A 27,666-nucleotide genomic window follows, 5' to 3' on the forward strand; every position below is an offset into this window, starting at 1 on the left:
AAAACCTCCCAGATCGCTAGATTGATAATGATCATGAAATTTGGTTCACATATTTATTTTCCCCTCAGGATGAACTGTAATGACTTTGGTAATCCTCTGTCTTTTCCTTTAGATTAGGGGTGCCCAGACTTTTTCCCTTCCAGGGCCAAAACTGACACTTGATTGTGGGCGACAGCTGTAGAGCAAACACTTATTGAATAATATATATATTTATATATAATATAATGTATTTTTGATGACCACATGTGAGAGATCATTTAAAAAAAATGTGTGTTTCTGTATTTTATATTGATATTTGAATATTTTTACACCCTAATAGCTGTATCAGCATCAGACCCATGAATCCAGCATGGGTCGCGCCGTAAGCAGAAGTAAACCTCCCAACAGTTACACCAAGGTTGCTATAAGTATTCACACAATTAGCTATCACACTTTCATTTTACACCAGACAGGTTAAAAGATTATAGCTTAGGGAAGAATTACGACATTTTTTCGTTTTATAACATCAAGAGTGCCCTGCCAGACCCAGGATCAGCGGGAAGCCCTCTGATGGAGGATTTACTGTTCCATAAACAGCAGCCATGGGAGTTAAAACAAAAAATAAATAAATACAAACAAGATAAAGCTTTCATATGATCATAAATTAAAAATGAGACATCTGGCGTCTGAGTTAATGCAGTGATCTTGGCACAGATAGGACGCAAATTGAGTCCAAATGTCAGTTTCTTCTTTATTGACTCTCTCTCTCAGCTGTTTGGATGGATGCTTTCAAAACCTCCTCCTCCTCATCCAGTTCAGGCAGTTTATTCAGAAATAAATGTTTAATGTCTCTCCCATGAATCCTCATGCATCATACTTTGACACTCTTCTTTGTAATGACGCTCAGCGCCTGCTCTTCCCTGCAGATACCAAACTAATAGCTCTATTGTATTGCCATAAGGTTTTCTGGGGGATGGGATGGGGGGGTTCCTGTGTGTGTGCGTGTGGTTGTGTGTGTGTGTGCGCAGCAGGAGATGGGTGGAGCAGGGGGCGGGATGCGCAGATGGAAAAGACGCACGGCTCGTCCATTGGACCAGACGCGCTGTGGGCGCATTCAAGACGCGCCTACCGAAGCTTTAAGACTTTTTTTTTTTCCGGGACAGGAGACATGAGGTTCCCAGACACCTGTCAGGAGGACTACACATCCAACAGCTGTATGTGAGCCCACAGGAGGAGGCTGCGTGTTTGGACCATGGACGCGCTCTCATCCTTATCATAGCTGCTCGGTGACCAAGTTGATTCTCGCTCTTTCTTTGCGTTATCCTTCCTGTTTTTGTTTGGGTTTTTGCGAGCCGCATGAGTTCTCCGCTGTTTCTAGGTCAGCTGGTCGGGGTCCCGTTAGAGATAATGCACCCCACCATGGAGAAAGACACGACTTACACCAAGATCTTCGTCGGCGGGCTGCCTTATCACACCAACGACGCTTCACTTCGGAAATATTTCGAGACTTTCGGGGACATCGACGAGGCGGTGGTGATCACAGACAAGCAGACGGGCAAATCCAGAGGATACGGCTTTGTGAGTTCATTTAAGTCGCTTGTTTTCGGAATAAATGAGCACATGGAGAGTTTAATTAAGGTTTAATCAGCTGCGCGGACTTTAATTGGCTTGTCGCGGCGGTGAAGACGCACTAGATCACGTCTGTGGCAGCAGCAGCTCGTGAGGTTAAACCCTTAAACTTTATCTTGGTGGTTAATAGTATGTGTGTATATCTTTACCTCCTGGTCGTCTTCTGCAGGGCTTTTCTTCCCTCTGGGCCTCGGAGGCTGCACACACACTGCCACTTTGTTCCAGCAGCAGACATGCTCAGTGTGTCGGGTGGTGGCAGTCACATGCTTGAAGCATGAGTAGCAGATTATTTCTTATAAGTGTGTCATCAATTATCTCTGCAGCCCCGAAGTACGACTGAGTAAATAGTATGTAAGAGTACATGGAGAGAGAGGAGGGGGGGGACACATGAGTTGGTAATAAGCTTCTGCATCTGTGGACAGATGTCTCCTTTTCTGCTGTGAGACACAGAGAGGGTAAAGGGGGGAGAGACCTTGGTCACAGAGGTGTGACATGTCAGTTGGCTCTGCAAGATAAGGCTGCAGTACTTTCATTTTGACTTCCTCCCACACAGCCCTCCCCCCCTTCACCTCCCTCTCTCTCTCTGCCAGGATGGTTGTTTGTATGAGTGGCTGTGAGTTTGTGTGATGGATTCTGTTGGTGTGTTTTGGATCGAGATGAAGCAGTTCAACTCAGCTCTGCCTCTGCACAGCCAGCGAGCCGGTCAGCTGAGGCAACCGGTGTGTGTTGAGTTGTTTTCTCCACCGTGATCGTTTCATCCCTGACTCCCCATCATCAGCACTCTTCAAGGATAAGCTCTCTCAAGAAAAGAAACCCCCCCATAAAAGTCAGTTATTATGTACTTACCCATCATGGTCCACAAAACATTTCCTGGAGCTTCACGGCAAAACGTTCTGCTAAACACCTGAAGTAAAGCTTTAGACCAGAAGTCCTGCCAAATGGACAAGCTGCTGTCAAAACACATAAAATGGCTCCGGACAGCGTGTCTGGTTTAATCCAAGTCTTCGGAAGCTGCAAGATCCCAATTTGATTTGAAAAGCTATTATTTACACCCTCGACTTGCGGTGGGGCCTGGACCCACTTCAGTCAGGTGCATGCTAACACCTTTAGCCTGTTAGCTACAGTGAAGATTTCGGCTTAAAAAGGTTGTAAGTTTAATGTCTTTTCAAATAAATTTTAGGCTTCCTTAGACTTAGATTACCCTTCAGTCATTTTATGTTTTTTTTCAGTTATTTACATTTGAAGCAAGACCCCATCTTGGGACGCTAAAACGTTTTGTAGTCCAACAAACATTTCTGGAGCTTCACAGCCAAACAACCGAAGTAGACGGGGACTTGTTTTCAAACTAATGACTCCATACATCTTGTCCGGTGTAATCCAAGTCTCCAGAAGCCGCAAGATCCCAGATTGATTTGAAAAGACATTACGCTGGACGAGCTGTATGGAGCCATTTTATGTTTTTCTTCCAGTTGTTTTTTTTACGACTTAAAACAAGTTCCCATCTACTTCAGCTGCTCAGGAAAATGTTCCTCCAGAAATAAATCGTGGACTACGAAACTTCACCTGACTTTCCATCGGCGTTGGTGTGAGTAGAGAATGGCTGAACTTTCCTTTTCAGGTGAACTGTTCCTTTAATTCCCCGCAGCAGCTTCTTGAACCTCAGCGATCTCAAACCATCCGCCGCCTCTGTTTGCATAAGAGTCCAGAGTCTGATGCTGCGAAATGAAAGCGAGCGTGGCAGTTTTGCTTACAGTGTCCCATTTCTTGTAGATGGACTTAGTAGTTTTCCTCATATATCGAGTGTAGCTGCTCTGTGCGTGTCGTAACCTTCACCACCCCTTCTGCTATCTGCCCACTCTTCAACTCACTCCCTCAAGGTAGATTCCTGTATCTCATCCTTTCAGACCAGTCTGAGAAAAAACAAATCTACCTCCTACACTGGAAGCCTTAAACCATGATGATTTCTCCCTTCATGAAGTGGAGTCAGTGTCTCCTCACGCATTTAGCAGAAAGATTGAATCATTCAAGGAGAGGCAAGGACAGCAGCTTCCTCAGGGCCGCCCTGCTCTGTCTGTTGCTTCATCAGTGCACTCATGTTGAGATCACTCCATCCAGACTGAGCAGAGGAGCTTTCACATGCAATCATGTACAGTAGCTTAATCAGAGTGATATTAATCAGAGTGACGCTGTGACTCTGTCAACAGGTGACCATGGTGGACAGGGGGGCAGCAGAGCGGGCGTGCAAAGACGCAAACCCCATCATCGACGGCAGGAAGGCGAACGTGAACTTGGCGTACCTGGGAGCGAAGCCTCGCAGCTCGCAGACAAGTAAGTGTGTTAGATCACTGCTAAACACACAGGATCTACAGGGTTCGTATCAGCCGGTTGTTTCGGTCATGTTTCAACCAAATAACCACAAACAATAGTGTTAATTTAAAGATATAGTATGTAAGAACCTTTGTTCAGTTGTTCCTAAATATTTCCATCAATGGTCAAATCCACAAATTTGCTCAAAGTATCGGTGCATTTCATTTGGTATCCTGTTGTTTTAAATTTATACTGTGCGGGAATGAGAGTAAACATAACGTGAGTAAAACTAAAACATTACCTCGTCCTTGAACATTCATGCCTGAGTCATGTCAGATAGATTTTCATCATCAGTGGTTGTTTAATGACGTGCTCACCACCAGCAAAGCCGGTTCGATCACAGGATCATTTGTGTTTATTGGTGTTTTTCCCACGAGCGTACATTTGCCCCAAATAGCCAGATTACTTTACTGTTCATTAGCCTCTAAGCTAGCAAGCAATGACGCAAAGAGTCTATGTGTATCTGTGTGATTGCATTCAGGTCAACCTCTCACTCACCTCAGCACTCACCAGAGAGTTTGGTTCTCTCTCTTCTTTTCCCCTCTCCTCTCTTTAATGTTACGTTCATGAAATAAATCATTTTCAGTAGTCAACATTACAGAACGTAAACACTCGATAACTGAGGTCACCTCTGCGGATCGCTGTTGCAGTCGGGTTGATAAACAGGAGTGAAGAAAATCCCAAAAGTTCAACAGAAATCTCTGTTCTCTGTTCTGCTGTCGGTAAACGGCTCCAGATCAGCGGAGTATCCAAGGTGCCTCCAGCTGTTTACTCCTCCAGGTCTGGCTCTGCAACTGACTCTCTCCTCCAGAGCTAGTCAGCTCTGGGCAGCTGAACAGCAGCTATGTCCCCTCACTCAGCAAACGTCCTTCGCTTTGTTTTGATAGAGACCCCTAGCAGCAGAAATTACATATTGTGCTGGTGATACTTACTACCTACTTTTTTCTGTTGTAAACAAAAACCTAAAAAAGACCAAAACAAATACTGTTAATCCGTCTCTGAGTACTCACTGACTTTCCTGCACTCTCTGTGGCACCGAAGACATAAATATTTAAAAACAGGTCACAAATAAATAGTTATCCTTTTAAAAAAAGGCAAAATAATCTGCTTAATCAGCTGGGAGCTGTAATATTTAGCAAATGTTACTGAGTCAGGTAAAAAAGTGCATTTGTCTGGGACTATTTTCAGCTGTGGAACTGGTGTGCTAGTGAGTATTTAAGGCATGATGATGGTTTATGTGGGATTTAGATAAGTCCCCGTGTATTTCGTAATGTGAATTAATTATCTCACATATCAAGTTGCAGCTTGCATGTTGCAGACTGGTGAAACAGGCCCCAGGCTTATCCTTCAATTCCAGACTTTTTCTAAAGCAAGCTTAGCAAAAACCAACTTCCAGGTAGCCAATGGCTCAATGAGACTTGAGCTGTAGTCCACTAGAGTAAACATGAATTGTTTAGCATTTGTTTTGGCCCAAACCCAATAAACCCCTGTCCTGTTTCTTGTTGGGATAGAAGGGTAGGGTGAAGTGTACACTGCCCTCCAAATGGAGGTTTTTCAGAGGCAAGCTTGTTCTGAGGGGCAAGAGGGCACTTGAAAACAAGGGGTAAGGATAAAAATGGGAAATGGGATTGAGCCAAAGATAATGTATGGTACTGTCAAATGGTCAAGCTTTGCATGCACAAACTACTGTATGTCCTGTGGGAGATTAAACCTAGAAGACAACCATAAAGGATAATATGAATGTTAGCAAATGATGACTTTGATTAAAACATAAAGGCAGCGGAACGGTCACTGTTGAGCTATCTCAAGAAGAGCTGCAACGAGTCATTGATTAGTTGTCAACTATTAACGCCAATTATTGAGAAAAAACAAGTCTAAATTATCTTATTCCAGCTTTTTAAATGTGAATATTTTCATCTCTCTTGACAGTAAACTGAATATATTTGGGTTGGGAACAAAACAAGACATTTGAGGACGTCATCTTGGGCTCTGATCGACATTTTCACCATTATCTATCATTTCAGAGACGAATCAACCAATCCATTAATCGAGAAGTTAATCAACAGATGAATCGATAATGAAAAATAAGCTAGTTGCAGACCTCGTCTCAAGCAAGTTGACATGAATGGGAATCCACCGCCGCCTGGAACGCAGGAGATAAATCTAAAAACCAATAAATACATGTACAGATCTGAGGTCAGTGGGGTTAAACATGTGAAACCACTGGTATGCTCCTTTCAGCCTACTGTCTCTGCTCATTCCCACCATGCATTAACTCATTGTGTACTTAAGTTAACGCGCAGCTTTCATGCCGCCGGGCTTTTTCAGTGTTACCCACCAGCACACACACACACACACAAAGGCATCGTGCTCCCCCCTCCGACGTCTCGGTGCACACCAGACCCTGACAGCAGCTTTCCTCTCGCTGCTTCATTTAAAGCTGGCTGGCTGAAATACCGTCGAGTGTAGGTGTGATTGACAAACAGCGGCGCCAACAACAACTGACTGTGTGTCTGACTGTATTCCAGGGCCAGCGCTGCGACGCAACTCCCCAAGCATGCAGCTGATGGGAGATGGCAGCGCTTGGTATTTTGTTATTGTGTGCGAGAGTGCAGGGCGAATAAGAAGAGAAAGAGGGGATGGGACTGTTAGGGAATAACTGTCTCCTCTTTGTCCTGGTGGAGAAAAGAAAATGTGCATTCAGATATAGGTTTGAACAAAAGAGAAGCGCTGTAGCGCAGTAAAAAGGAGAAATAAGCGAGGGATGACTTGCAAGAGGAATGTTGAAATGAAGTCAGTGGAGGGTCAGAGAGGAGGAGAAGTCTCTCCTTTCTTACTCAGCCTCAGCTGATTCCCGGTGAACTCTGAAGGCAGCGAGGTCACAGATGTTTGTGCGCGACCGAGTGTATCATTATTTGCGTGAGTGTGTCGAGCATGTGTGTGTGCGCTGAGGGAATAGCGGTCGGTCTCTGATACCCCCATATACATGCTAACATCTGAGGCAAACGAGCAGAGTCGGAAAAGGAGAGAGTCTGTCCCCGTCTGCTGAAATATCTCTCCTCATGGCTCCCTCTGTTTCTCTGTGACTGCAGGTCTCTCCGTTGGAGTTCAGCAAGTCCATCCCACGTGGGCTCAGAGGCAATACGGGTAAGATGGAGAAGAATCAATACCTTTTATTTCCACCTCTCTCTCTCTCTCTCTTTCTCTCTCACCTGCTGCCTCCACCTCCTCAACGCAATACATCTCCCTCCTCCGTCCTTGACATTTCTGAGCACTCGCTCCTGCTCCACTTGGGTTCAGCGCGACTCTGCGATGTAAAGAAGGGAGAAAAAAAGCCATTACAGCACAAAGACGTGCTCCTCTAATGTCTATATCTGTACATTGTTTTTTGATTCGTCTCCTGTTTTCCCTCTTGGTCTCTCTCTGGTCCATTAAACACATGAGCAGCTCAATTCTGAATTTCACTCATGCATGACTTGAGCTTCACTGAGGCAACAAGCCATTTAGTCAAACTTCCCTGCATCTCTTCTCTCTCTCTCTCTCATCTCAAACACACACATGCACCACTGCCATTATCTCCTTTTTTCCAGGAACATGCCGTTCATATCTATTTAATATCTCTGGGTGTATTAGGCCGCTGGATCCCAACCTGGGGCTCAGCAATCCTGCAAGGGGGCACGAGCTGAATTCATAGTTCAGGGTTAAGGGGTTACAGATGCAGGCACATCAGGGCTACAGCAGCTTCTGTAGCGGCTACACGAACTGTGATTGGTCAGCTTTCCCCAGATGCTCATGGCCGATGCTGATTGTGAAGATAACGTTAAGGCAGTTGAAGAAAGATTCAGTTCTCTTCACAGCTGCAAACCTTCTGTTCACCACAACCACCACTCTCATAAACAAAAGATTGCAGAAGTCCATTTGTAGCCTGCTGTCTCCCCACTGTATGTAACTACATGCGAATAAAAACAAGTCAGTGCGACACGGCCTGATCACGTAAGATGCATGCCGGTGTAGCATTCAACATCCAAACAATGAACTATAAATCAAAACCTGTGGCGAGTGTGTCTCCAGCAGTACTACTGTTAACAGCTTCTATCAAATAAGGCGAAAGATGAGGAATAAAGATGCTTCTGTGACTAATCTTTAGTTCTTTCTTGTGAAATATTGTCTAGTTTTACCTCTTGAGGCTTAAGCAGTCTGAGGAGAGACTCAATCACTTTGATATACAACGAGGGAAGTCTGGATACAGCGTCGGAGGCAGAGCCCCGTTCATTCCTGTGAAAGCTGCTCGGTGGCACACGAGGCTCAAAAAGTTTCACATGTCGGGTCTAAAGTGACCCTGATCTTCCACATAGCTTCCTGCAGTGGCTCTGCTAGACTTTTTAAAAATTTTAATGGACCAAATGGATCAAATTCTGATCGTTCAATGAGTCATTTCACAGGGGATGTTATTAAAAATGCTGTAATCAAAGAACCGGAAAGTAATGACAGATGTAGTCCAAAGCACTTCAACAAAGGAAAACAAGAAACTTTCCTGTTTCAAGCAACCTTTTCACAATGTAAGCTCTGATCATGGAGGGTTGGGTTTCAGGAGGCATGCTGGCGCTCCAGGAGCAAAAGAGGCGTGATGGTGGGCCTTTTTACATACGTATCAGGCAGCGCTCTCTAAACAACGGCATAAAATGGCAATAACAATAATTTACCTCGCCTGTTCTGTAGCAGTTAATCTGCTCCGAGGATAAGGAGCTCCCAGACCTCATTATCTCCCCTATTTGCAGACATTTTCATTTGCTGCTCATCACTGAGTTACCTGCTAACTGCTGCTAGCTGCTTTGTAAATCTTGTGTTTGTGGGCCGCACACATAACACGTCGTTGAAACCTCACAGCTTGGCTCACTCAGCCAATTCTGCACTGTTAATACCTCAGCATCAACAATGACCCCAACGGTGCGTCTTGATTTGTCAGGGATTTGAACAAGGAATAACAATAAGGAATTAATCAGTCCTTTTTTAAACAGCACAGCAGTATGATTCAGTCAGGCTCACTGATCGATAATAGTGTGTAATAAAGCAAACGGACGACATCAATATCCGCATAAATTCCATGTCACCTGTTCCTCATGTATGAATGTCTGCTGCTGGTTGTTTCTCAGGATCTTTGTGGAAACTCGCTGTAATCCACATGTGACAGGAACTCTACCTCCTCATCCCGTCTGCCAGAGTCTCGCTGTGTGAACACAAAAAGGAAAACCTTAATGAGTCAGTTCCTGAGTGAAACGCGGAGGATGATTCATTCCCAGGGCTCTTACAGACAGTAGAGCAGCAAAGCAAGCAGATTCATGTTGTGTAAGAAGAACGCTCGCTTCAGGTTGAGTCAGATATTCTGCGTTCGGCTGTTGTTCAGGTGATGTTAGACGAGGACAACCGGTATCGCAGCTGACTGTGGTGTGTGTGTGTGGGGGGGGGTGTGCTGTTGACTATGTGGGCGTCTTCTCAAAGTGACATATCAGCTATTTGGGAAAAAAAAGAGTGCTTGTTTTCTTTCTTGGTTGTCCAAAAGACTGGATCTTGTATATTTTAGAGGTATGTCTAGATGTAGTGTTTAGGAACAGACGTCTTCGCTTTGACTTTCTGCAGGCTGACAAGTTCTGGTCCTGCGGCTACAGAAGAGTCCATTAAAAACCTCAACTGTTCTGAGAGCTATTAATATTGCAGTCCTCAATTTCTGAATGAGTGATGAGGGAATCCAGGCCGACCCAGATGAGTCTATGAATGAGTGATGATGGCTTGATTGAGAGTCTCCCCCGGTGAAGGCGGACGTTCGAAGCAGAGGGAGTCGGTCTTTTTAATCTGCTTCCAGGAAGAGTCGCAGCTCTGACACCTCGCAGACCGAAACAAAAGTGGAAAAAACATCAGGAGGCAGACACACACACACACACACACACACACACACACACTGACTAACTATCTAACACACCTGTGAGGCAAACACACAGGAGGTGGCACTTTGTTCATCAGTGTGGAAACACCTGCAAATACAAGAATTAACATGTTTGTAGCAGATGTGTCATTAAGCTGGAGGATTTGCTGCCATTTTCTTTTCTGTGTCATCATATTTTTGACATTTTTGAGTTTTGGAGTGTCGATTTGACAACGTACGACTTGTTAGTGGTGGGTTTTCTGCACTAATTTCTCATTAATAATGAAGTAATTGAGGAAATAATCTGCAGCTTGACTGCTAAATCAAATAATTAGCAAGTCCTTTTATAAACAGCACAGTGACATGATTCCCTCGGTTGATAATTAGCTGTTATAAAGCATAAATAAAACAGTTTGGTTTGCTACTTTGTGAGCTGCCTGCAGACTTGGTTGCTTTTTTCTTTTTTTAAACTGGAGAGATCTTCATTAAAAAGTAATTGTGTTCCCTTTTAACTTTTAGTAGTCCTTAGGGCTGCAAGTAATGATTTTATTTCATGATTATCGATTCATTAAAAAGTCTATAAAATGCCCCCAAAAACTGTGAAGTGAGCTTTTCAAAATTGCTTCTTTTGTCAGTCCAAAACCCAAAGACTCTTCACTTAGTGCCAGAAATGACAAAGAAAAAATCTAATCCTTATAGTTAAGAAGTGTGAACCAGAAAATATTTGATATTTTTCTTTTAGAAATGACTTAAATCAAAGCAGTTGGCGTTCATTTTAATTGACTAATAGTTCAGTGTCACTTCTTTTCTCATCTCATCTGAGGCTTTTATTTTGAAGTGGTACCATGAAGAATTTAAAAAAATGTCTCCATGATTGGTTTTAACAACCAAACATTTAAGTCTTTTTATGTCAATCCTATTTAGTCTGTAAAATCTCAGAAAATAGTAAATAGTACGATCATCGAGGTGAAGTCTTCAATCTGCTTTGTTTTGTCTGAACAACATGAAAGATATTGAAAAAAAAGAGAAAAGAGAGAAAGAGAAAATAAGCAAATCCTCAAAACATAAAAGACATTTATGTGTGTAGCCAGTGTGTTGTTGGATCCAGTGTGTTTGGATTTTGATCCAAACGAGGGAAGTGAAAGTCCAGATATCTCGTCCTGCACTGCTGTGATTTTTATGCTTTCTTTCTTTTTTTAATCTCTCGCAGGTCCAACAACTTTGTTAATGGTTGCAGTCCTCCTTCATTAGAGCTGCAATGATTAATCTATCAGCCAATTGAATGAAAATGTGTTTCCAACAAGATGACAGGAAATTCTGGGGAGCTTTATTCACAACGTTTTTACATTTTATAGATTAAAAGGTTAATCGATTACTCGTGAAAAGAAACTGCGAATGAATCGCTGTCATGAAAATAATCGTTGGTTGCTGCTCTTCTCTTTGTTCAACAAATCGTTTTGATTGCTGTCCATCTCAGCACAACAGTCTGCGGGGGAAACCAACCCGTTTATGATGCAGTTTTATTGTTTGATGTTGTAGAAGAAGAAGTGATACTAATTTTAGAAACAACTTTAACCTCAAGAGATCTCAGAAGAGCACAGCTGCAGCATGTGTGGCAGACCCACTTTTCTCTCAACAGGAAGCTCTGTCACTGTAAACTCACCAGATCTCTTCTTTGTTTCGAGGAGGCTGGAGGTAATATTGACTCTTTAAATGAAATCGACAAGCCTCTGTGGTTTAAATCCTCTGGATTACAAAGCAGACACACAACATAAAACATAGCCTAGCCTTTATGTTTCTCTGTTTTTGTACATGCACAGGGCGCATCTGTCAAACTCAGATCTCTCTGCTCCGAGGCTAGATGTTTCTTTGACATGATCAGTATGACTGCAGTCAGAATCAAACATTTCTTGGCAAAGTGAAGGGCTTTTATTTTAAGAATGACTTCAAGATATAGTTTCGGTTTCAAACCGGACTCTGCAGCTGGGAGCCTTTTGCAGTCGATCACAAAATGTCTGTAATTTAGCGTTTTATTTACTTTCTTATAATGCCTTTTTGTGATCAGACACACACTTACATATACCAGACATTCACATAATATTATAACACAAGTTGTTGGTTTGGATTGTGATGAAAACTGATATTTCAAGGATGACAAACATACGAAAGACATGGTTGATGAGGTCAGTATCGACTCCGGTTGATGTTGTTTTGAATCAGATTCAGATAACAGAAGTCTGTTTTACTAAAATCTTTTTAAATTCTCACATTTGAGAAACTGGAACCATCAATCTTTTTGTATTTTTGCTTCAAAAGCAACTCAGACATGTTAGTTAGTGAGCTTTATAGGAGCTCTGCGTTGGTTAGTCTCAGACGGAGCCAGGTTGTGTCCACTAACCAGCTGCTGGCCGAATCTTCAATTTTTTAGATATGAAAGTAGTGTCAATCTTCCTGTCTCGTAGCAAGAAACGCAATTAGAGCATTTACCAAAATGTCAAACTATTCCTTCAAATGTAAACTCTTAGTTTGTCTGCAGGCCTCTTGTTGCTCCCGTTTCTCCTCCGCCCTCACAGCTGTGGGGCTCTCGGGGGGCCTCAGGGTCACACATGGCTTCTGTCTGTCAGACGCTCCCACACTGAGCGGCAAATAACAAAGATAAACTCAAACAGAGCACAGCTCTGTCTGCTGCTTCAGTGTATTTGCTTTAAGTTTTAAGAGGACAGAGGACGGGCTGATGCCAAATGTGGCTTTTAGGTACAGCTGAGTTGGGGAGGAGGGGGAGGTGGAGGAGGTGGAGGAGGGGGGGGTGCTCTCATTTGAGGGGAGGGAGGGGGGGACATCTGTCGCCCATGGCTGCCTGCTGTCTGCCTTTAGCACCCAACGTCGGCGCTTGGCAGAAGTGAATTTTCTTTTTTTTTTTTTCTCTCATAAAACATTCTGGTGTTTATTTTTTTTGAGAGAAAGAAAGGAGAGGAAGGAGATGAATGTGTGGTGAGGCTGTTAAAGGTGGAGGAGTGGCGGCGGCGGCGGCGGTAGTGGGGGTACTTCCTGTTGAAGCAGCGGAACAGAGGAGGGGAGGAGGGAGGAGGGGGATGACACAGACTAACAGCACACCTGTGGTCGGGTGTAGTTGTGGCTGGGCTCAGTGAAGCTTCGGGTGGTAGACATGACGCTGGAGCTCATTTCTGTGTGTGAAAAGCGTTTATGGTGGAGTGAGAAATGAAACTTGTCGACTCCCTCAATACACTCCTCGACTGTTTTATCTTGATTGTCATTTTTGTTTTCATCCTTCCTCTGCTTCCTCTAAATGATCTCTCTGTCTCTTTCCTCCTCACTCTGAGCCTGCAGTGATCGCTCTCTGTCTGTCGAGGGGGTTTAGGTAGACGGGAACCCTCAGGTGTATATTTCTCTTGCCCGGGGACCCAATTAGGAGAGACACTTCTGTCGGATGAAAAGCCTAATTTGGAAAACATAAAAAAGGTCATGTTGGAGGCTTTTCATAGCGCGGAGAGCTCCCATTTTGTTCAGCTGTCTGTTAAAAGATGACACACGTTTGATCTGCATTTGCATTTTTTTGTGCATCTTTTCACTTCTTCTTCAGCTATTAGCTTTAACTCCAAACTCATCTCTTGCTACCACAATTTAAGAGCTTTGTTTCAGTGTTTATTAATGTTTATCAACAACTATAACTTCTGTATGAATTGTTAATAAACGAGTGATGACACCGTGTAATATTTCTGCAATATATCTAGCTATTAAGGGTCGTATACACATTTAGAAATCATTCACAGCCAGGTTTTTAAAAAGTTATAATACACTTTTCACACTGGACAGAAATCCCACTAACATCTGGTTTCTGTCTGTGATGTGAGGGGACAAAATCGGCATTCGCTCCTGCGTCAAATGACAGTGCAGTAGTCACGGGTGTTTACGTGACGATGCTATATGCGAGTTGAAGTTAAGGCCATTGGATGGAAAAGTATTAACAAGCCGAGTTTAAAAGAGAGACTGGAGTTAAAGATGGTAAAGAAGTGGCTGCTGTTATATTGTTAGTGGCTTCTGTGTCAGTGCCTGATCCTTTTTTAGCCGCCTGACAAAAATTGCAAATAGACTTTTAGTCAGGGTTGGGAGGGTTACTTTAAACTTTTTAAAAAAAGTTACTAGTTACCTTTAAAATCCAAGAATCACAAAACTAAAGTAAAGTAACTTGATTACTTTCAGTTACCTTTGGGTTACCTCAATAACAGACGTATGCAAACAATGACAAGAGAAAAGAAAAAGAAAGATGTAATCCTGTTAGTAATCCACTTTTTCTCGCAAACACAACAAACTACGTTGTCCATACAACCTCCTGAATCAACATAAAAAACGTGTAAGCGACTTTTACTGCGAGGCAGCTGCAGTCACATGGAGGTTAAATAAACTGCTGCTTACTCATAACTTGATAAAAGTTTATCTAAATCAAACATCTGCTCTTTTTTTGGTCTGCTTCTTCTTGATGTGTCAGAACCGGATGTTTTGAAATGCTTGTTGAATGTGCAACTAACAGGACACAAGCGACAATGAGATTGAAATTATTTAGATAACATTATGCTGCGAGCACAATCTGAGACACATTGAGATTATCATGATTTAGAAACACGTGATCTTATTCAGTTAACATGTCACTTAATGCGCGTTCCCTCCGCATCACACGGCCCCGTTTGTTTTAATATATTAATTAAATGTCTTTCTTTCTTGCTGACATTAGAGCTGAGTGTCCAGCGCTGATGTTGGCCTTTCTATCTCTCACCCTCCCTCGAGCCGTGTGTGTTTATCCAGAGAGGACGGAGGGTCATGTGTGTGCGTCTCCACGAGTGTGTGTTTGTCTCTTTGACTGACTCACATCCCTGATCTGAACTATTAAAAGCGTGTCTGTCCTGAGGCATGAGGGATATGATGGCTGATCCTTCACCTCTCAGCATCTCCCCGTTCCGCTCACGACCTCGACCTTAACAGAGAAAAAGAAAAATGCAGATGCTCTCGGTTTATTTCTTTTGTTTCATTCGGTGCGTCCTCTCCGTTTTATCGCACGGCCCGGTTCTGAGGAAGGACAGTGGGAGGGAGCGCAGAGGAAGCTGGCTGTGAGGGAGTAAACCCGGAGAGGGGAGGGAGAGTCTGTGGAGGTTATTCTGCTCTCATGGGTCTGTTAGTGAGCGTACACCCATGCAGCTGCGCCAATTAGCCCTGAACCCCCCACTCACACACACACACACACACACACACACACACACACACACACACACATCGTCTTCTAAGCTGCTTAACTGACTGCACACATGTGTATTATACTCCCTTCTTTCTTCCTTGCATGTTTTATGTACTGTATAATGTACGTGTGTTTGACAGCCAGCAATGATGCTGAGCACTGGGAGGAATGAGGCGAGGCGCAGCTCCCTCTCGTACGATGCCGCTGTCACATTGGATCAGTCAGGCCGGTGCACAGGCAGGCAGGCTGGCAGGCAGCGGCACACAGCCGTGGGAATGACACTGCACTTCTGCTCTGGGAGAGACTGACGGAGCACGAGCGAGGAGAGATGAGATACAGAGGGGTCAGGGCGTTATTAGCTTCAGCTGTGCTGTGACTTTATGTGTTGTTGTAAGTCATTAGTCCGCGGGTTTCGTCGTCTTTGGTGCCGCTTTCTCGGCCAGACTTCATTGAAAATGTCTCAGTCAGCCTCCCACTCTGCCATGAACGCGCACTTTTCGGGCAAAAGTTAAAACACGTCTGATTATTTCACACAAGAGATTTCTGAATTTCTGTGTTTTGTTGTGTTTGGGTTTCAAGTGGAACAAGGCTCAGCTGGAGATCGGTGATGTCAACATATTTCTGTGCACCAAACAGAGTTCAGGACGGTTGGGTCATGACAGTTGTGGCGCTGTTTGCTCATGTTGCCATGGCGTTCAATTCTGATCAAACCACGCCGAAAATGATCTAAAAAGGCAGATAAACGGACGCTGTGAGTGTTGGAGTGTTTCCCGGTGTTATTACCGTCGGCGCCACCGTTACAAAGACAGCGTTATCAACATGGCGACCCCTAAGAACAACTGAGAATCCCATTTTGACCTTGAAATCAAGATTTCAGTGATTTGAATAGGCAGAGTAAAACATCTGGTTGTATTAACAAGTAGGCAGGTTTTATGACTTCCTGATCTAGTAGAAAGAGTGCCAGTTTTGAAGACACACATGTCAACGGGGGAACAGGCGTCAATAAATAAGTAATAAGTAAAGTAAATAATAAGTAAATAAGTATATACTGAGGAGTTGGTGTCAGTGTTTTCAGGCTGTAGGTTGTTGTAAAATCCAGATTTCAGCACATTTCACTGCGCCTCAATGCAGTCCAGTAAGGCCGTAAAATATGATCTGTCCTTTCATCAGTAGACCATTTAGACACATGTCTGATTTTACTGAGAGAGTCGTGCTTCATAAAAGAGTCTATCAGGGTTTTTTGACAGCCTCAACAAGCGAATCATTGGGCTATTATTGTGTTAAAGCTGCAGCAGAGGGACCATTTCCTCACTGGTACTGTAACAATTGAGTTAGTGTTAGTGTCAAGATCTTGACTTTTAATAAAGTTTGAGACGAATATAGCAAATCTGTCGTCTTTCCTCCTTAATTTAATTGTTTGATATGTTGGAGGGGAAAAAACATTTATTTGCTTTCCCTGCAGAGAGTTGAGAGACGAAGATGACATGTTCGAGTAACACATGAGAAGATGTCTCTCAGCTGTAGCTTCATATCAATATGAGAGCGGTGTCAGTCTGTACTATTCCTTTATTTGAAAATCTCTCTAGACATGATGCACAAGACGTTTTCTGTCCTGACAATGCAGCAAAATAATAAAAGTATAGTGTCATACATAATATTTCACTCAAATTTAGTAAGATTTGGTTTGGCTCCAATAAAAAACTAGCATATGTAGGAATTAAGCAACATGTTTTATCCAACCTCTAAATTGATTTAACAGGGACTTTAGGGAATAGAAGAGGTTAAATAAGCCTAAATAAACATATGGTCATTGGAGTATATCAGATCATAGTGAGGTGTGCCTTTGTGTGTTGTGTATACAGCAGAGTGGGTGTGAACGGCCCCCTGTCCCACTGTTTGTTGTGTCATCACACCTGATCTGCTCCTGCTCTGTTTAGGGGTAAGCAGCAGCAGCAGCTCGCTCTGATCGCCTGTTCAGAGTCAGTGACAAGGTTACTGTCAGGTTAATGGGTTTGACTGTAGGCGCTGATCACGGGAGTGTGAGTGTTAAATACTGTCATGTTCTGTTGTTTTTACTTAAGCAGCATAACCTAGTTCCTGTGATATGATCGCTGTTGCTGTTGCCAGATGTAACCGAGGCAGTTCAGGTTAAGTGGGCAGCCTGAGGCAAGGGCATGAGTGAATACAGGAGGACAGTGGAGCACTTCTTTCTCTCATTATCGCTGTGGCTCCGAGTATCAACAGCCTCATACGCTGCATCTCTTGTGGCAGGTTAGGCACTGAACATGGAGACATACTGTTTAAAGCCTAAAATCATATAAATTAATTGTGATCAAATGTAAATCTTGTTATTTGGCGATAACAAGATAATTTTTAAATGGGTGATATTTCATTCGGAACAAAGCAGGAGGGTTTTTTTTTAAACATATCTCAAGCAGTGTGCTAATTAAACTATAACACAGGGGAAAAAAGTCTATTTTAAGGCAACGGTGCTGATAATTGCTCTTAAAGAAGGAGCAGCATGCCTTTTAAAGGAGAAAAGCAGTAACCGAAGAAACTGCCATCCCTTTGTTTGTGTTAAAACACGCGACTCTGACTCGACTGTGTGTGTCTGTCTCTGGTTACTGTTGCTGTTTATGTCACACTTAGTCTGATCTAATGATCTCGCAGAGGACGACCAAGTGACGACTATGAACAAAAATTAGATTTTGCTGAAGTTATCGGATATTCAAACACAAATACGAATGTGGTCAGGCCTTTATTAAACACTTTCCTTGTGTTATACATGAGGTTTAGGAGACGCATAACTGTACAAACAGCTTGAAAACAGAAAATAAATGAGATTTTAAAAAGTCATTTATATCATTCAGAGATATAAATATCACAATATTAAAGTACCAAAACACATGTGTGTTGCTTAAAATGTAATGATAATTTACATTTTGAATTTTGAAATGATGTTGAGCTCCTAATGTGATATCTTCGGGTGGTTTTACCAAAAAGAAGTTAAAAGTGAAATCCAGCATTAAGTTTGAATAATGCGTCTTCCCAGGTTCGACCTCTTTTGTGTTGTGTGGAGTTGTGTATCAATGAGCATAACATTTATTTTAGTTTTATATTAGTTTTATTTTGTTTTTGTCACTATCAATTAATCTGACAATCATTTTCTTTTTCTTTCTTTTTTTATTATCCTTCTGTCCATTATAGAGATATCACATAAAAACGAAACGAAAAGCAAAAGCAAAAGAGAAGAAATCCCCTGAGATATATAAACAAAAAACTTTTTATATAGCACCCTTAAAAAAGAAAGCAAAAGCAGAAAACTCAGGAAGACGGCAACAGAATAAAAGCCAAACAGAAACAAGCCCAGACTAGGAAGATAAAACAAGAAAGCAAAAATAAAACACATAGCAAAGCATAAGAGGATTTAGCTACAGGTAAAAGAATAGATTAGCTTTAAAAGTGATCAGTAAAATGTTAAAATCAAAACTGGACAAGGAAAGAAACCAGAATTATGGTGATGTGATGTCATCTGTTAAAACCAGTATAAACACAAATGATGTTCTGTTGCTCGACTAATCGGTTAATTAAGTGATCTTTTAATCTCTCATCCTAACCCTTGTTCCTCCGTCTGTCCAGACTCGCCCAGCAGTACGTCTACCCCCAGGCCTTCCTCCAGCCCAGCCTGGTGCTGCAGTCTCAGCTCAGCCCCACAGCGGCAGCGCTCGCCTCCCCTTACCTGGACTACAGCTCCGCCTACAGCCACTACGCCCCCACAGGACTGGAGCAGTACCCCTACACCCCTTCACCGTCGCCCTCCGCTGGCTACCTCAGCTACAGCTTCTCCCCCGGCACTCCAGGGCCCGCTCTCACTGCATCCCCGACGCCCCCGGCCACCATCCATCCCCCTCTGGCCGCACTCACCACCATGTCTGCCGCCCCGCAGGCCTTCCTCCACTACCCTCTGCACCAGCCCGACCGCATGCAGTGAGCAGCTCCGAGCTGCCGAACTGATGATTCAAAACAGCCTGACTGTTGACCTGTGACATCATCAGGATGAGACTGGATTAACAGGGAGAGAGTGTGATGTAATCAAAAGGGCTTTTAGACAGCACTCTCATTCCTGTTTTTTTTTTTATATATATATATATATATATTATTGTTGTAATAGTTGATGAAAATGTTCTACTGCTACCATCATCAGCAAACGATCTGAATGTTTTTCATAAGAAGTCAGGGACTGGAACGGGCCGTCGTTCCTCTCTCCCCCCTGAGCCTCAGCGCTGACGATGGAGGCGGGCTGACTACTGGAGAGTGGATGGGTACAGACAAAGAGAAATATGTCTGTTTGACATGATGCTGCGGCTGCAGTTTCTCCAAAAGTACTGAGATGAATGCTGGACATCAGCCAAGCTGAGAGCCAGTTCCTCTCTCAGAAACGCAGGTCCAATTACCTCCTCTTCAAGGTTACCTTTCTGTCAAGGCCTTAGAGATCTCTCTCTTCGTGTACCCTGGTTCAGTTCGTGTTTGTCACCTTTATTAGTCACTCATCTCGAATGAGCAAAATGTTTATTGTTGTTCCCTTTCGTTCCTTTTATCTACCGCTGGCAAGTCATTACACAGTGATAATCACAGTTTAACAGAATATGCAATTACAATGATGGCGGATGAGCATGAATAAGGTAGACAACACTGGTATTATGTTTTTTATTCCTACTGCTCGAACATTACCCCAGAGAAAGACTTTGTTAACACTTAAAACACGTTAGTCATCACATGAAATTCCTGCAGACGCTTATCGATGTTCGGGGACTGTTTGGTTTTATGATAAATTACAAAATTGTCAATACATATCAAGTAAATGTGTTTGGATGTCAAGATGTATGTTGTTACTGAATATGTGTGAGTGTACTTGGTGTCTGTTTCCATGTGTGTGTGAGTGAGAGACAGATAGAGCGATGCAGTATACGCCAGTGTCAGGACCGAGCTCCTTTCCCAGCCCATTGTACTGGTCAGAGTTGTTTCTTTGTCTTTTTTTTGTCCCAGCTGCAGAAAAACAGACAGAAGCTTGAGCGATGATACTGGAGTCTCACGGTGCTGTGGCACCACCTTAGTAGGCCTACTCATAAAACAAGCCATACATCACATTTAAAACAAATATGCAAAATAAAAAGGAAATGTTTCTAAGAAGTGTGGTCGGATTACTGTCACTGTAAAAGGAAACAGCTGCTGCATGACACTACCAGGAGCCTGGAGAGTCACACATGAGTCATATAAATCACTGACATTTTACTGATTGACTGGTGAAAGTGTTCAGGAGAACTTCCCAGAGTCTCAGATGATTTTCCGGCAGCTGCTCCGTGCCAAAAATGAGTCTGGTAAAACAGCAAATTGTCATTTTCTTGCTCTTTGTTTTTTCTACACAACAAACAAACAAGATGTAATGTGTTAAATGGTGACAGACAGATGCTGTAAGGTGGATTGTGTAACATTTAAATGGAGCCAGGCTAGCTGTTTCTCTCTGCTTCTAGTCTTGATTCGAAGATAAGCTGATCGGCTTCCGGCTAGTCACACACATCGGCCATCTTCCTCTGACAGAAAGCTCGAATGCTGTGACATATGATGTCATACATGTAGGAAAACTGATAAATTGTTATCATTTCACAGCTTTTCAATTGATCAGCAATTGAAAAGATGGATAATGGAAATCTGCAGGGACAGTGGGCCATATTTTAAGGTAAAACAACATATTTTATAACACATAGCTAACTAAAGCCATTCCTATTACATTACTGTCGTCAGGCTCAAATAATTGAGTACAAGATATGAATTGATATTTTATAATGAAATTATGCCTTTCCCATCGTATTGTGTAACACTATCAAATCGCTTGGAAGTGGGTTGAATGCTAACATTAGCAGTTGTTCAACATCAGCTAATGTTGTTTCACCCTGAAATATGGCACAATATCCACTATGCATCATCGTTTTTGTAGCTGATCAATCAGCAAGTGGTGAACAATTTGTCACATTACCTACATTTTCAGGTCTTGCGACCTTGAACGCAGCATTACAACATCTGAGCTTCCAACCCTGAGCCTGACTTCAGAGGAACATGGTATCAACCGGTATCAATCTTCTCATCCGACTCTGTGGCTGTGGCTCTCAGCCCTGAAATAATAAATTCCTACTGTACATCTTTAAACACAGTAAACAAACATACAGGCTAAGAAAGATCCTAGAACAGCTGGGCACTGTGGTTTCTAGAAAACTTTCCTAAAACAGGAGTGTTGGGGACTATTTTCAGCTGTGGATTGATACATATTTGGTGCTCTTGTGATTTATGGCAGCAGGACGGTGTATGTGCTCCAGGTTCATCATAATGAAGGGATGTGTCACCAGGCAATAATGTGGCTCACTGATGATTGTTTAATACAACAGTGGAGGTCTATGTCAGGACTTTTTTACACACTCGATAGCAGAATAATTGTTGTTTTGACCTTTTTCGTGGGATTTGTTGGCCATGAGAAAAAATGTGGAATATTCCAGATTTAGTCTGCAGCTGTCTTCGTTCTGTCAAACCTCTGAAGGTGGAGTCACACTAGTTTATCAGCTGTTCTGCACAAGAACAGAAGACATCAAAAGATAAATGACAGTGTCGGTTTTAAACTGATCTTCTTATCCAACACCAGCAATAGTCCGCCTATGGGTGAAGCCTGTCTTACCCAAATGACCCCTCCCTTAACAACACCTCCCTCAAACTAATGTGAACACCATTATTTTTCTTCTTTTTTGTCCAGCAATCATTAGGATTCCCTCATCTAATTCATCTTTTAAATGTCAGTCTATGTGTTCTTTTCGCCCTCTTCTGGCCGAGATTACTTATTGCAGCTCACTGCAACTCCACAAAATGCAAAATGTAAAAGAAAACAAAGATGACCCAAACCTTGTATCAAGTTTTTATGTTTATTATCATTGAAATGTTTATTGAAACGCCTTGTGCTCCCAGTAAGGATCAAATAATAAAAGGAGACTCAATGTAAAGCTTGCACAGCCGATCTGCAGTGAACAGACCTACTATCAAAGTCTGGAATACAACATTTCCTTTGTATTGCGCTGGTTCAGAACAAAAAAGCAGATGGTTTATGTAAAAATGAATATCATAGCAAATACCACAGTGAGGGGAGGAGAAATGATCATGTCTTAAAAATTGATGACAAAATGAACACAGTTAATGGTACGAAACAGGAGAGCGGTAATGAAAATAAAACGAAATAAAAAGTACTGTATCTGCAATCTTGTTCTCACACACACACACACACACACACACACACACACGCACACACACACATACACACACGTATACACACTCACTTGCAAACACGCTCATACGCACGGGCAGGCGCACACACATGCACACGCTCACTCTCACGCACGCTTGCACGCACACATTCTGCAGAAGGATCCACGCACACACGAACACAAACCCACAGATAAAATGTAGTGATTGAAAATAGTGAAACCCTGGTAAAATCTAATGGTATCATACATCCACGTCTTGTGTCTGAAGTGCAGAAAACAAAATGAACCTAAAAAAAAAAAAAAAAAAAACTAGAATGGAGATAAATTCAGATGAATAATGAAAAGCATGCCCATCTTCACTGGTCTAACCCAACTTTAAACGACCACAAACCCAGAGTGTTGCCCTCTCTACCCTACCCAAACCCCAACCCCCACCCCTTTACTCCACCTTCACCTTCCCCATGCCCTCTTAACCTTCTCATATCATACCCACATCCCCGCTTCACCCTCATCCTGCCCTCGGTCTCACCCCCTTTCCGACACCCGCCTTCCTAAACCTCTCTGATCAAATTCAGGGTTTTGATGCTCCTCTGAGTCACAGATGAAGTTGATTGGAAGCAGGCAGGTGGAGGGAGAGACGAGGCGGCTGCTGGTTCAGGCTCTGGTCACCATTTATCAAAAACACAATGTCCTGTTCAGAATACAGAGTGAGGACTGGGGGGTAGAGGAGTCTTGTTGTGTGTTGAGGTTAGAGGTTGTGAACCTGTTTGTGTGTCGGTTTTTACAGTGGCACTGGAGTTGTGTGTTAGTCTAGATGTGAGTATTTGGGTTAGTCTTGTGCGATGTTGTGTGAAGGCATGGGGGGAGGCAGTGGAGGTGGGGTTGGCGTAGCTCAGGGCCTTGTCCCTCATCCCTTGGCCCCAGTCGGAGAAAGGGGGCAGGTTTATAGGGCTTGCGTCTTGAGCTCGATGGGCTCCCCGCGGGTGTCCTGCTGGGTCTCGCTCTCGGGGGGCCGACTGCCCTTGAGTGTGGCCAGGCGCTCGGACAGACCTCTCATGCGTGGGAACAGCATGAAATCGTACAGGAGGGCGCCCATTGCACCTCCTATCATAGGCCCGACCCAGTACACCTGCGGGCAGCAAACATCATCAGTTAAGACAGTGTTCAGTTCAGTGCTGAGGTTGATGTCTTCAGTGTGATCTCAGGCCTTACCCAGTGGTTGATGAAGTTCCTGAAGAGCACAGCAGGGGCGAAGGACCTAGCGGGGTTCATTCCAGCACCAGTGTAGTACATCTACAACAAAATACTCCTGTTACAGCATTGTGTTGTTGAATGATTGATTCTTATTTAACACCTATGTTTCTTTGAGCCTCACCCCCATGAGATGTCCAATGGTGACGGAGAAGCCGATGGATAGGGCGGCAGATCCCAGGCGTCCGTTTCTCCTCTCATCGGTCACGGCGAAGATGCAAACCACAAGCTGCATGGTGAGGAAGACCTCCACAGTGGTGGCCATTCCCAGACTGATGCCAGGCTGCAGCTGGAGATACACATGTGGACAAAAACATTTGCTTAAATTAAAGAAACCACGGCCTCAATCTGAAGTTAATTATAGATACAGCGTTTGGTATCTTTGGTTTTAAATAGTTTTGAGTAGATGGCCCAGTTGGACTTGACTGAACTAAACCTGAGCTGACACCACTTGTAGAATCCATCTTGCCAAATTTAACAAACTTCTAAACTCCAAAATGTACTCCATTGCTAGATTTGTTTTCTGAAACATCCACATCGGGTCCTTACCGTGTTCATTGCCATGTTGCCTCTCATGTTGCCAGGTGTGACCCCGTAGAGCACAGCAGCCCCAGCTACAGCACCCAGGCACTGGGCGGCGATGTAGAAAATGGCACGGAAAAGAGACATCTGTGAGCCAACAAGGTAGGCAAAGGTAACGGCAGGGTTAATGTGGCCGCCGCTGATGTGGCCAATGGACTGGATGAGGGTGGCAGCTGCTAGCCCAAAGCACAGGGCCACATGAAGGACATGATGAGGCCCGGTGGTCCAGCGCAGGGCAGCGCCCATGCCGAAGAATACAAAGAACATGGTCCCGAAGAACTCTGCGAAGACCGCCCGCCAAAAATTCATGGACCGGAACTCCCACATGGTGACTGTTCGCTTGAGGCTCTCCACCAGATGAAGAAGATTCTTTAAAAATAAATCAGAGTTTGGAAAAGGTAAATGGGTACCTTTTCGGTCCTCTTGAAATGCCAAAAATAACAAAAAAGGTTCTCCCTTTTGAAGTCAGCAAACTCAGCTGACCAAAAAAAAAAACGCTCAGAGTCAGTTCAAAGACAAAAACAGGATTTCAGAACGTCAACAGACGAATCCACTCAACGGATCTTTACCAAGCCGTGAACTGGGTTGGTAAAGTCAACTCAGCTGCGTTCGCTTGCCACCTCTGTCCACCTGTCGCAAAGACATAGGTGTGAGATAATGTGGGAGTGTAGGTGGAGATCTCAGGTGGGTGAGTTGTCAAGAGGAGGTGGGCATCAATACTAAAGGGGTGTTTCTAAAGTAGAGACGGGGATAGACAGAGTGTCCGGTGGACCTTTTAGCCTCTCTGACGGAGGGGAGAGGGCCAGACAGGGGCTTTATAATACCCCCCCAGGGGCCCCAGGTGACGCCATAATCCCCCTGTAGGGCCAAGGGCGGGGGGCGGCAGTGCTGGACATCCTAAATCAAACAAACTTAACCCCTCTGTCGCCCCCCCATAACAGGCCGAGGCCAAAAGAGAGGAGAAGCAGATAAAGTGAGAATGAGTGGAAATCCACGAAAGACATTTATTGGCAGGTAGAGAGAGTTTGAATGAGGAGACAACAGGAAGTGCTTTTTCTATTCAGGAGGAGTGGGAAACTAGGAGGAAGAATGGTGGCGAATAGCAGCTGACGCTGAAAGGAGAAAGTTTTCTTTGGGGCGTATGTCATCTGTTGACATATCATAACTGTCATAATCAGGGGACGCAAATGCTGATGGACAAGGACAGAAAATACACAAAGACACGCGCATGCACACACACATACACGTATACACATATACACACATGCAGATAATACAGTTGGGGCCCCGGACGGAAGTGCCCAAAGCTAACAGCGCTGAACTGACCCATACACTGAAATGCCTGACCCTGTGAAACCATTGTCTGTAACAAGCATGTGTGCTGCGTATGGACGGAGACAAGACAAAAATACATATTAACGGCTAACAAAGGATCATCTTAAATCTGCTATGCTAAATGCTAAAGCTACAGCTAAAGTGTGCGATCACATTTATTGCTTCTGTTTATTGTGCCGAAGACATAACCAGTTATCTTTAAGAGGAGACAAAGAAAAGTCTCTTCCTATCGGCAGCAGACATCGCATGCCGAGGCCTGTGAATATGAACTTGACATTGCCTCAGAGCTCAGAGCCGTCACTGGCACTGCTCCACAGCCACGGAGAGGACACAGCAGAAGGTGAAGACAAATGTGCAAGGAATGAAAACAACAATGGAGAGAGGAGGAAAAAACTGTGAAAATGAATTTGTGGAAGCGGCGGACCAACAATAATTCACATAACACAGCATGTTGTGTCTTCTGTTGTGACAGGGGCTTCTAGGAGCTGCTCGGCAGAGGCCTGCATTATGTGAGAGAGTGTGTTTGTCCACATGTGCGTGTGTGTGTGCGGAGCAGTGCAGCAGGGATGTGGGGGGACGGTGGGGGTTACTGAGCAGCAGCGGGGCATCGCGCTGACCAGTCGAGAGCCATCACTGTTGAGAGAGAGGAGGGGGGAGGTGTGTGTGTGTGTGTGTGTGTGTGTGTGTGTGTGTGTTTGGGGGGGGGTGATGAATGCAGAACGCTGAGCTCGCCGTTTTAACTCCCTTTTATACATGTTAGAAAGAACACACACAATGCAAAATGCTGGCGGCACTGTGGCAGTTATAGCTATTGTGCACGATGTGTGTGTGTGAATAGTTTATGTATGAGTGTGTGTATTCAAATCACGCTGCTGCAGTGATCGCCAACATGGTTTTATTTTAGACTTTAATACAGTGTACACATTATACCTCAATTATTAATATCAATACATCATATATACAGTATACTTTTTATTATATTAAAGATACATTTTAAAGGGGCAATTCACCCAAATAAAAAACGTTCTCACTCATTACTTGTGGTGTCGAGAGTACTGGGATGGAGGCAGACATCTCCGAAATGAAGACCAGCTAAAGCTAATAGTGTAAGTATGCACCCCATCTGAAGTGGACGCACAACCTCAACAGCGCGTCAGGAGTGTGAATGACATTTTTTCAAATTAATTTGGGATCTCAGGGCTGCTGTAGACTTTTTCTGTTTTGGTTTTGTTTGTTTGTTTGTTTTTTCTTTTTGGCAGTTTTTGCTGCAACACTGTTTTGGTGTGAAGCTCTAGAAATGTTGAGTGGACTATGAAATTTCACCTGACTTTCCATCAGCATTAGGGAGTAGATAATAACTGCATTTTCATTTTTGGGTGAACTTAAAGTAAAAGTAGCGATACCACAGTGTAGAAATACTCTGTGACAAGTGAAAGTCGCACATTTGAATTTTTACTTAATAAAAGGACAATAGCATAAATGTATGCTATATTTACTTAACAGTTGAGGCTGGTAAAGATGGATTAACTACTTTATAAATGTCGTCTAGTGGGTAGCTTGTGAATTTTTTTTACTGTGATCTAAATAATTTTTAAGTAACCAGGAACTAACATTTTCAAATAAATAAAGACCAATATTTGCCTCTTAAATGTCATGGAGTATAAAGATTTTGGAAATACCCAAGTGAAATGGCTCAAAATTGAACATTAATTACTTTCCACTAGTGTCTTTTTGTAATTTGGGTGAACTGACCCTTTAAATTACACACAAAACATGTTTTAAGACAGGACAATCATGGCAACTGATACCAAAATCAAACAAATATAAATGAAGGTTTCATGAAAGCAAAAAGTCTCTATCACACACACACACACACACACACACACACACACACACACACACAAACACACATGTACGCTCATTTTATCCATTTTAAATTACAAAGCTTATTTCCACTGAAGATGTTCTCTCTGTCAGGCCATTACGGAGGTATGAAGGTCCATTTGATTGTGAATAGGAGATGTCGGAGAAGAGACGGACGCTAACAGGCGCAG

At 43.4% G+C, this 27,666-nt stretch overlaps 2 protein-coding genes across 2 annotated transcripts; one reads left to right on the plus strand and one right to left on the minus strand.

Moving 5' to 3' along the window:
- The first annotated feature begins 1,114 nt into the window (after positions 1 to 1,114).
- Positions 1,115 to 20,292, plus strand: rbm38 (RNA binding motif protein 38). Its single transcript, XM_084366330.1, has 4 exons — positions 1,115 to 1,557; positions 3,813 to 3,936; positions 7,068 to 7,122; positions 18,783 to 20,292. Exons 1-4 carry the CDS (start codon positions 1,336 to 1,338, stop codon positions 19,132 to 19,134), a joined length of 753 nt encoding a protein of 250 aa, XP_084222456.1. The 5' UTR covers positions 1,115 to 1,335; the 3' UTR covers positions 19,135 to 20,292.
- Positions 20,293 to 22,908: 2,616 nt separating this feature from the next.
- mipb (major intrinsic protein of lens fiber b) lies at positions 22,909 to 24,705 on the minus strand. Its single transcript, XM_084366329.1, has 4 exons — positions 24,245 to 24,705; positions 23,820 to 23,984; positions 23,657 to 23,737; positions 22,909 to 23,573 (listed from the first exon to the last, which is right to left on the minus strand). Exons 1-4 carry the CDS (start codon positions 24,602 to 24,604, stop codon positions 23,388 to 23,390), a joined length of 792 nt encoding a protein of 263 aa, XP_084222455.1. The 5' UTR covers positions 24,605 to 24,705; the 3' UTR covers positions 22,909 to 23,387.
- Positions 24,706 to 27,666: the final 2,961 nt, after the last annotated feature.

The sequence above is a fragment of the Pagrus pagrus genome, assembly GCF_965226575.1.
Source record: "Pagrus pagrus genome assembly, chromosome: 11".
Taxonomy (NCBI): domain Eukaryota; kingdom Metazoa; phylum Chordata; class Actinopteri; order Spariformes; family Sparidae; genus Pagrus; species Pagrus pagrus.

What these genes read in the sequence shown, in the direction of transcription:
- mipb (XM_084366329.1), bottom strand. Translation starts at nt 24,604, where the DNA reads ATGTGGGAGTTCCGGTCCATGAATTTTTGGCGGGCGGTCTTCGCAGAG. An exon ending in GCAACATGGCAATGAACACG is followed by an intron (nt 23,985 to 24,244) that starts GTAAGGACCCGA and finishes GTGTATCTCCAG; the next exon opens with CTGCAGCCTGGCATCAGTCT. An exon ending in GGAACTTCATCAACCACTGG is followed by an intron (nt 23,574 to 23,656) that starts GTAAGGCCTGAG and finishes TGCTGCCCGCAG; the next exon opens with GTGTACTGGGTCGGGCCTAT.
- rbm38 (XM_084366330.1), top strand. Translation starts at nt 1,336, where the DNA reads ATGAGTTCTCCGCTGTTTCTAGGTCAGCTGGTCGGGGTCCCGTTAGAG. An exon ending in AATCCAGAGGATACGGCTTT is followed by an intron (nt 1,558 to 3,812) that starts GTGAGTTCATTT and finishes CTCTGTCAACAG; the next exon opens with GTGACCATGGTGGACAGGGG. An exon ending in GCCTCGCAGCTCGCAGACAA is followed by an intron (nt 3,937 to 7,067) that starts GTAAGTGTGTTA and finishes CTGTGACTGCAG; the next exon opens with GTCTCTCCGTTGGAGTTCAG.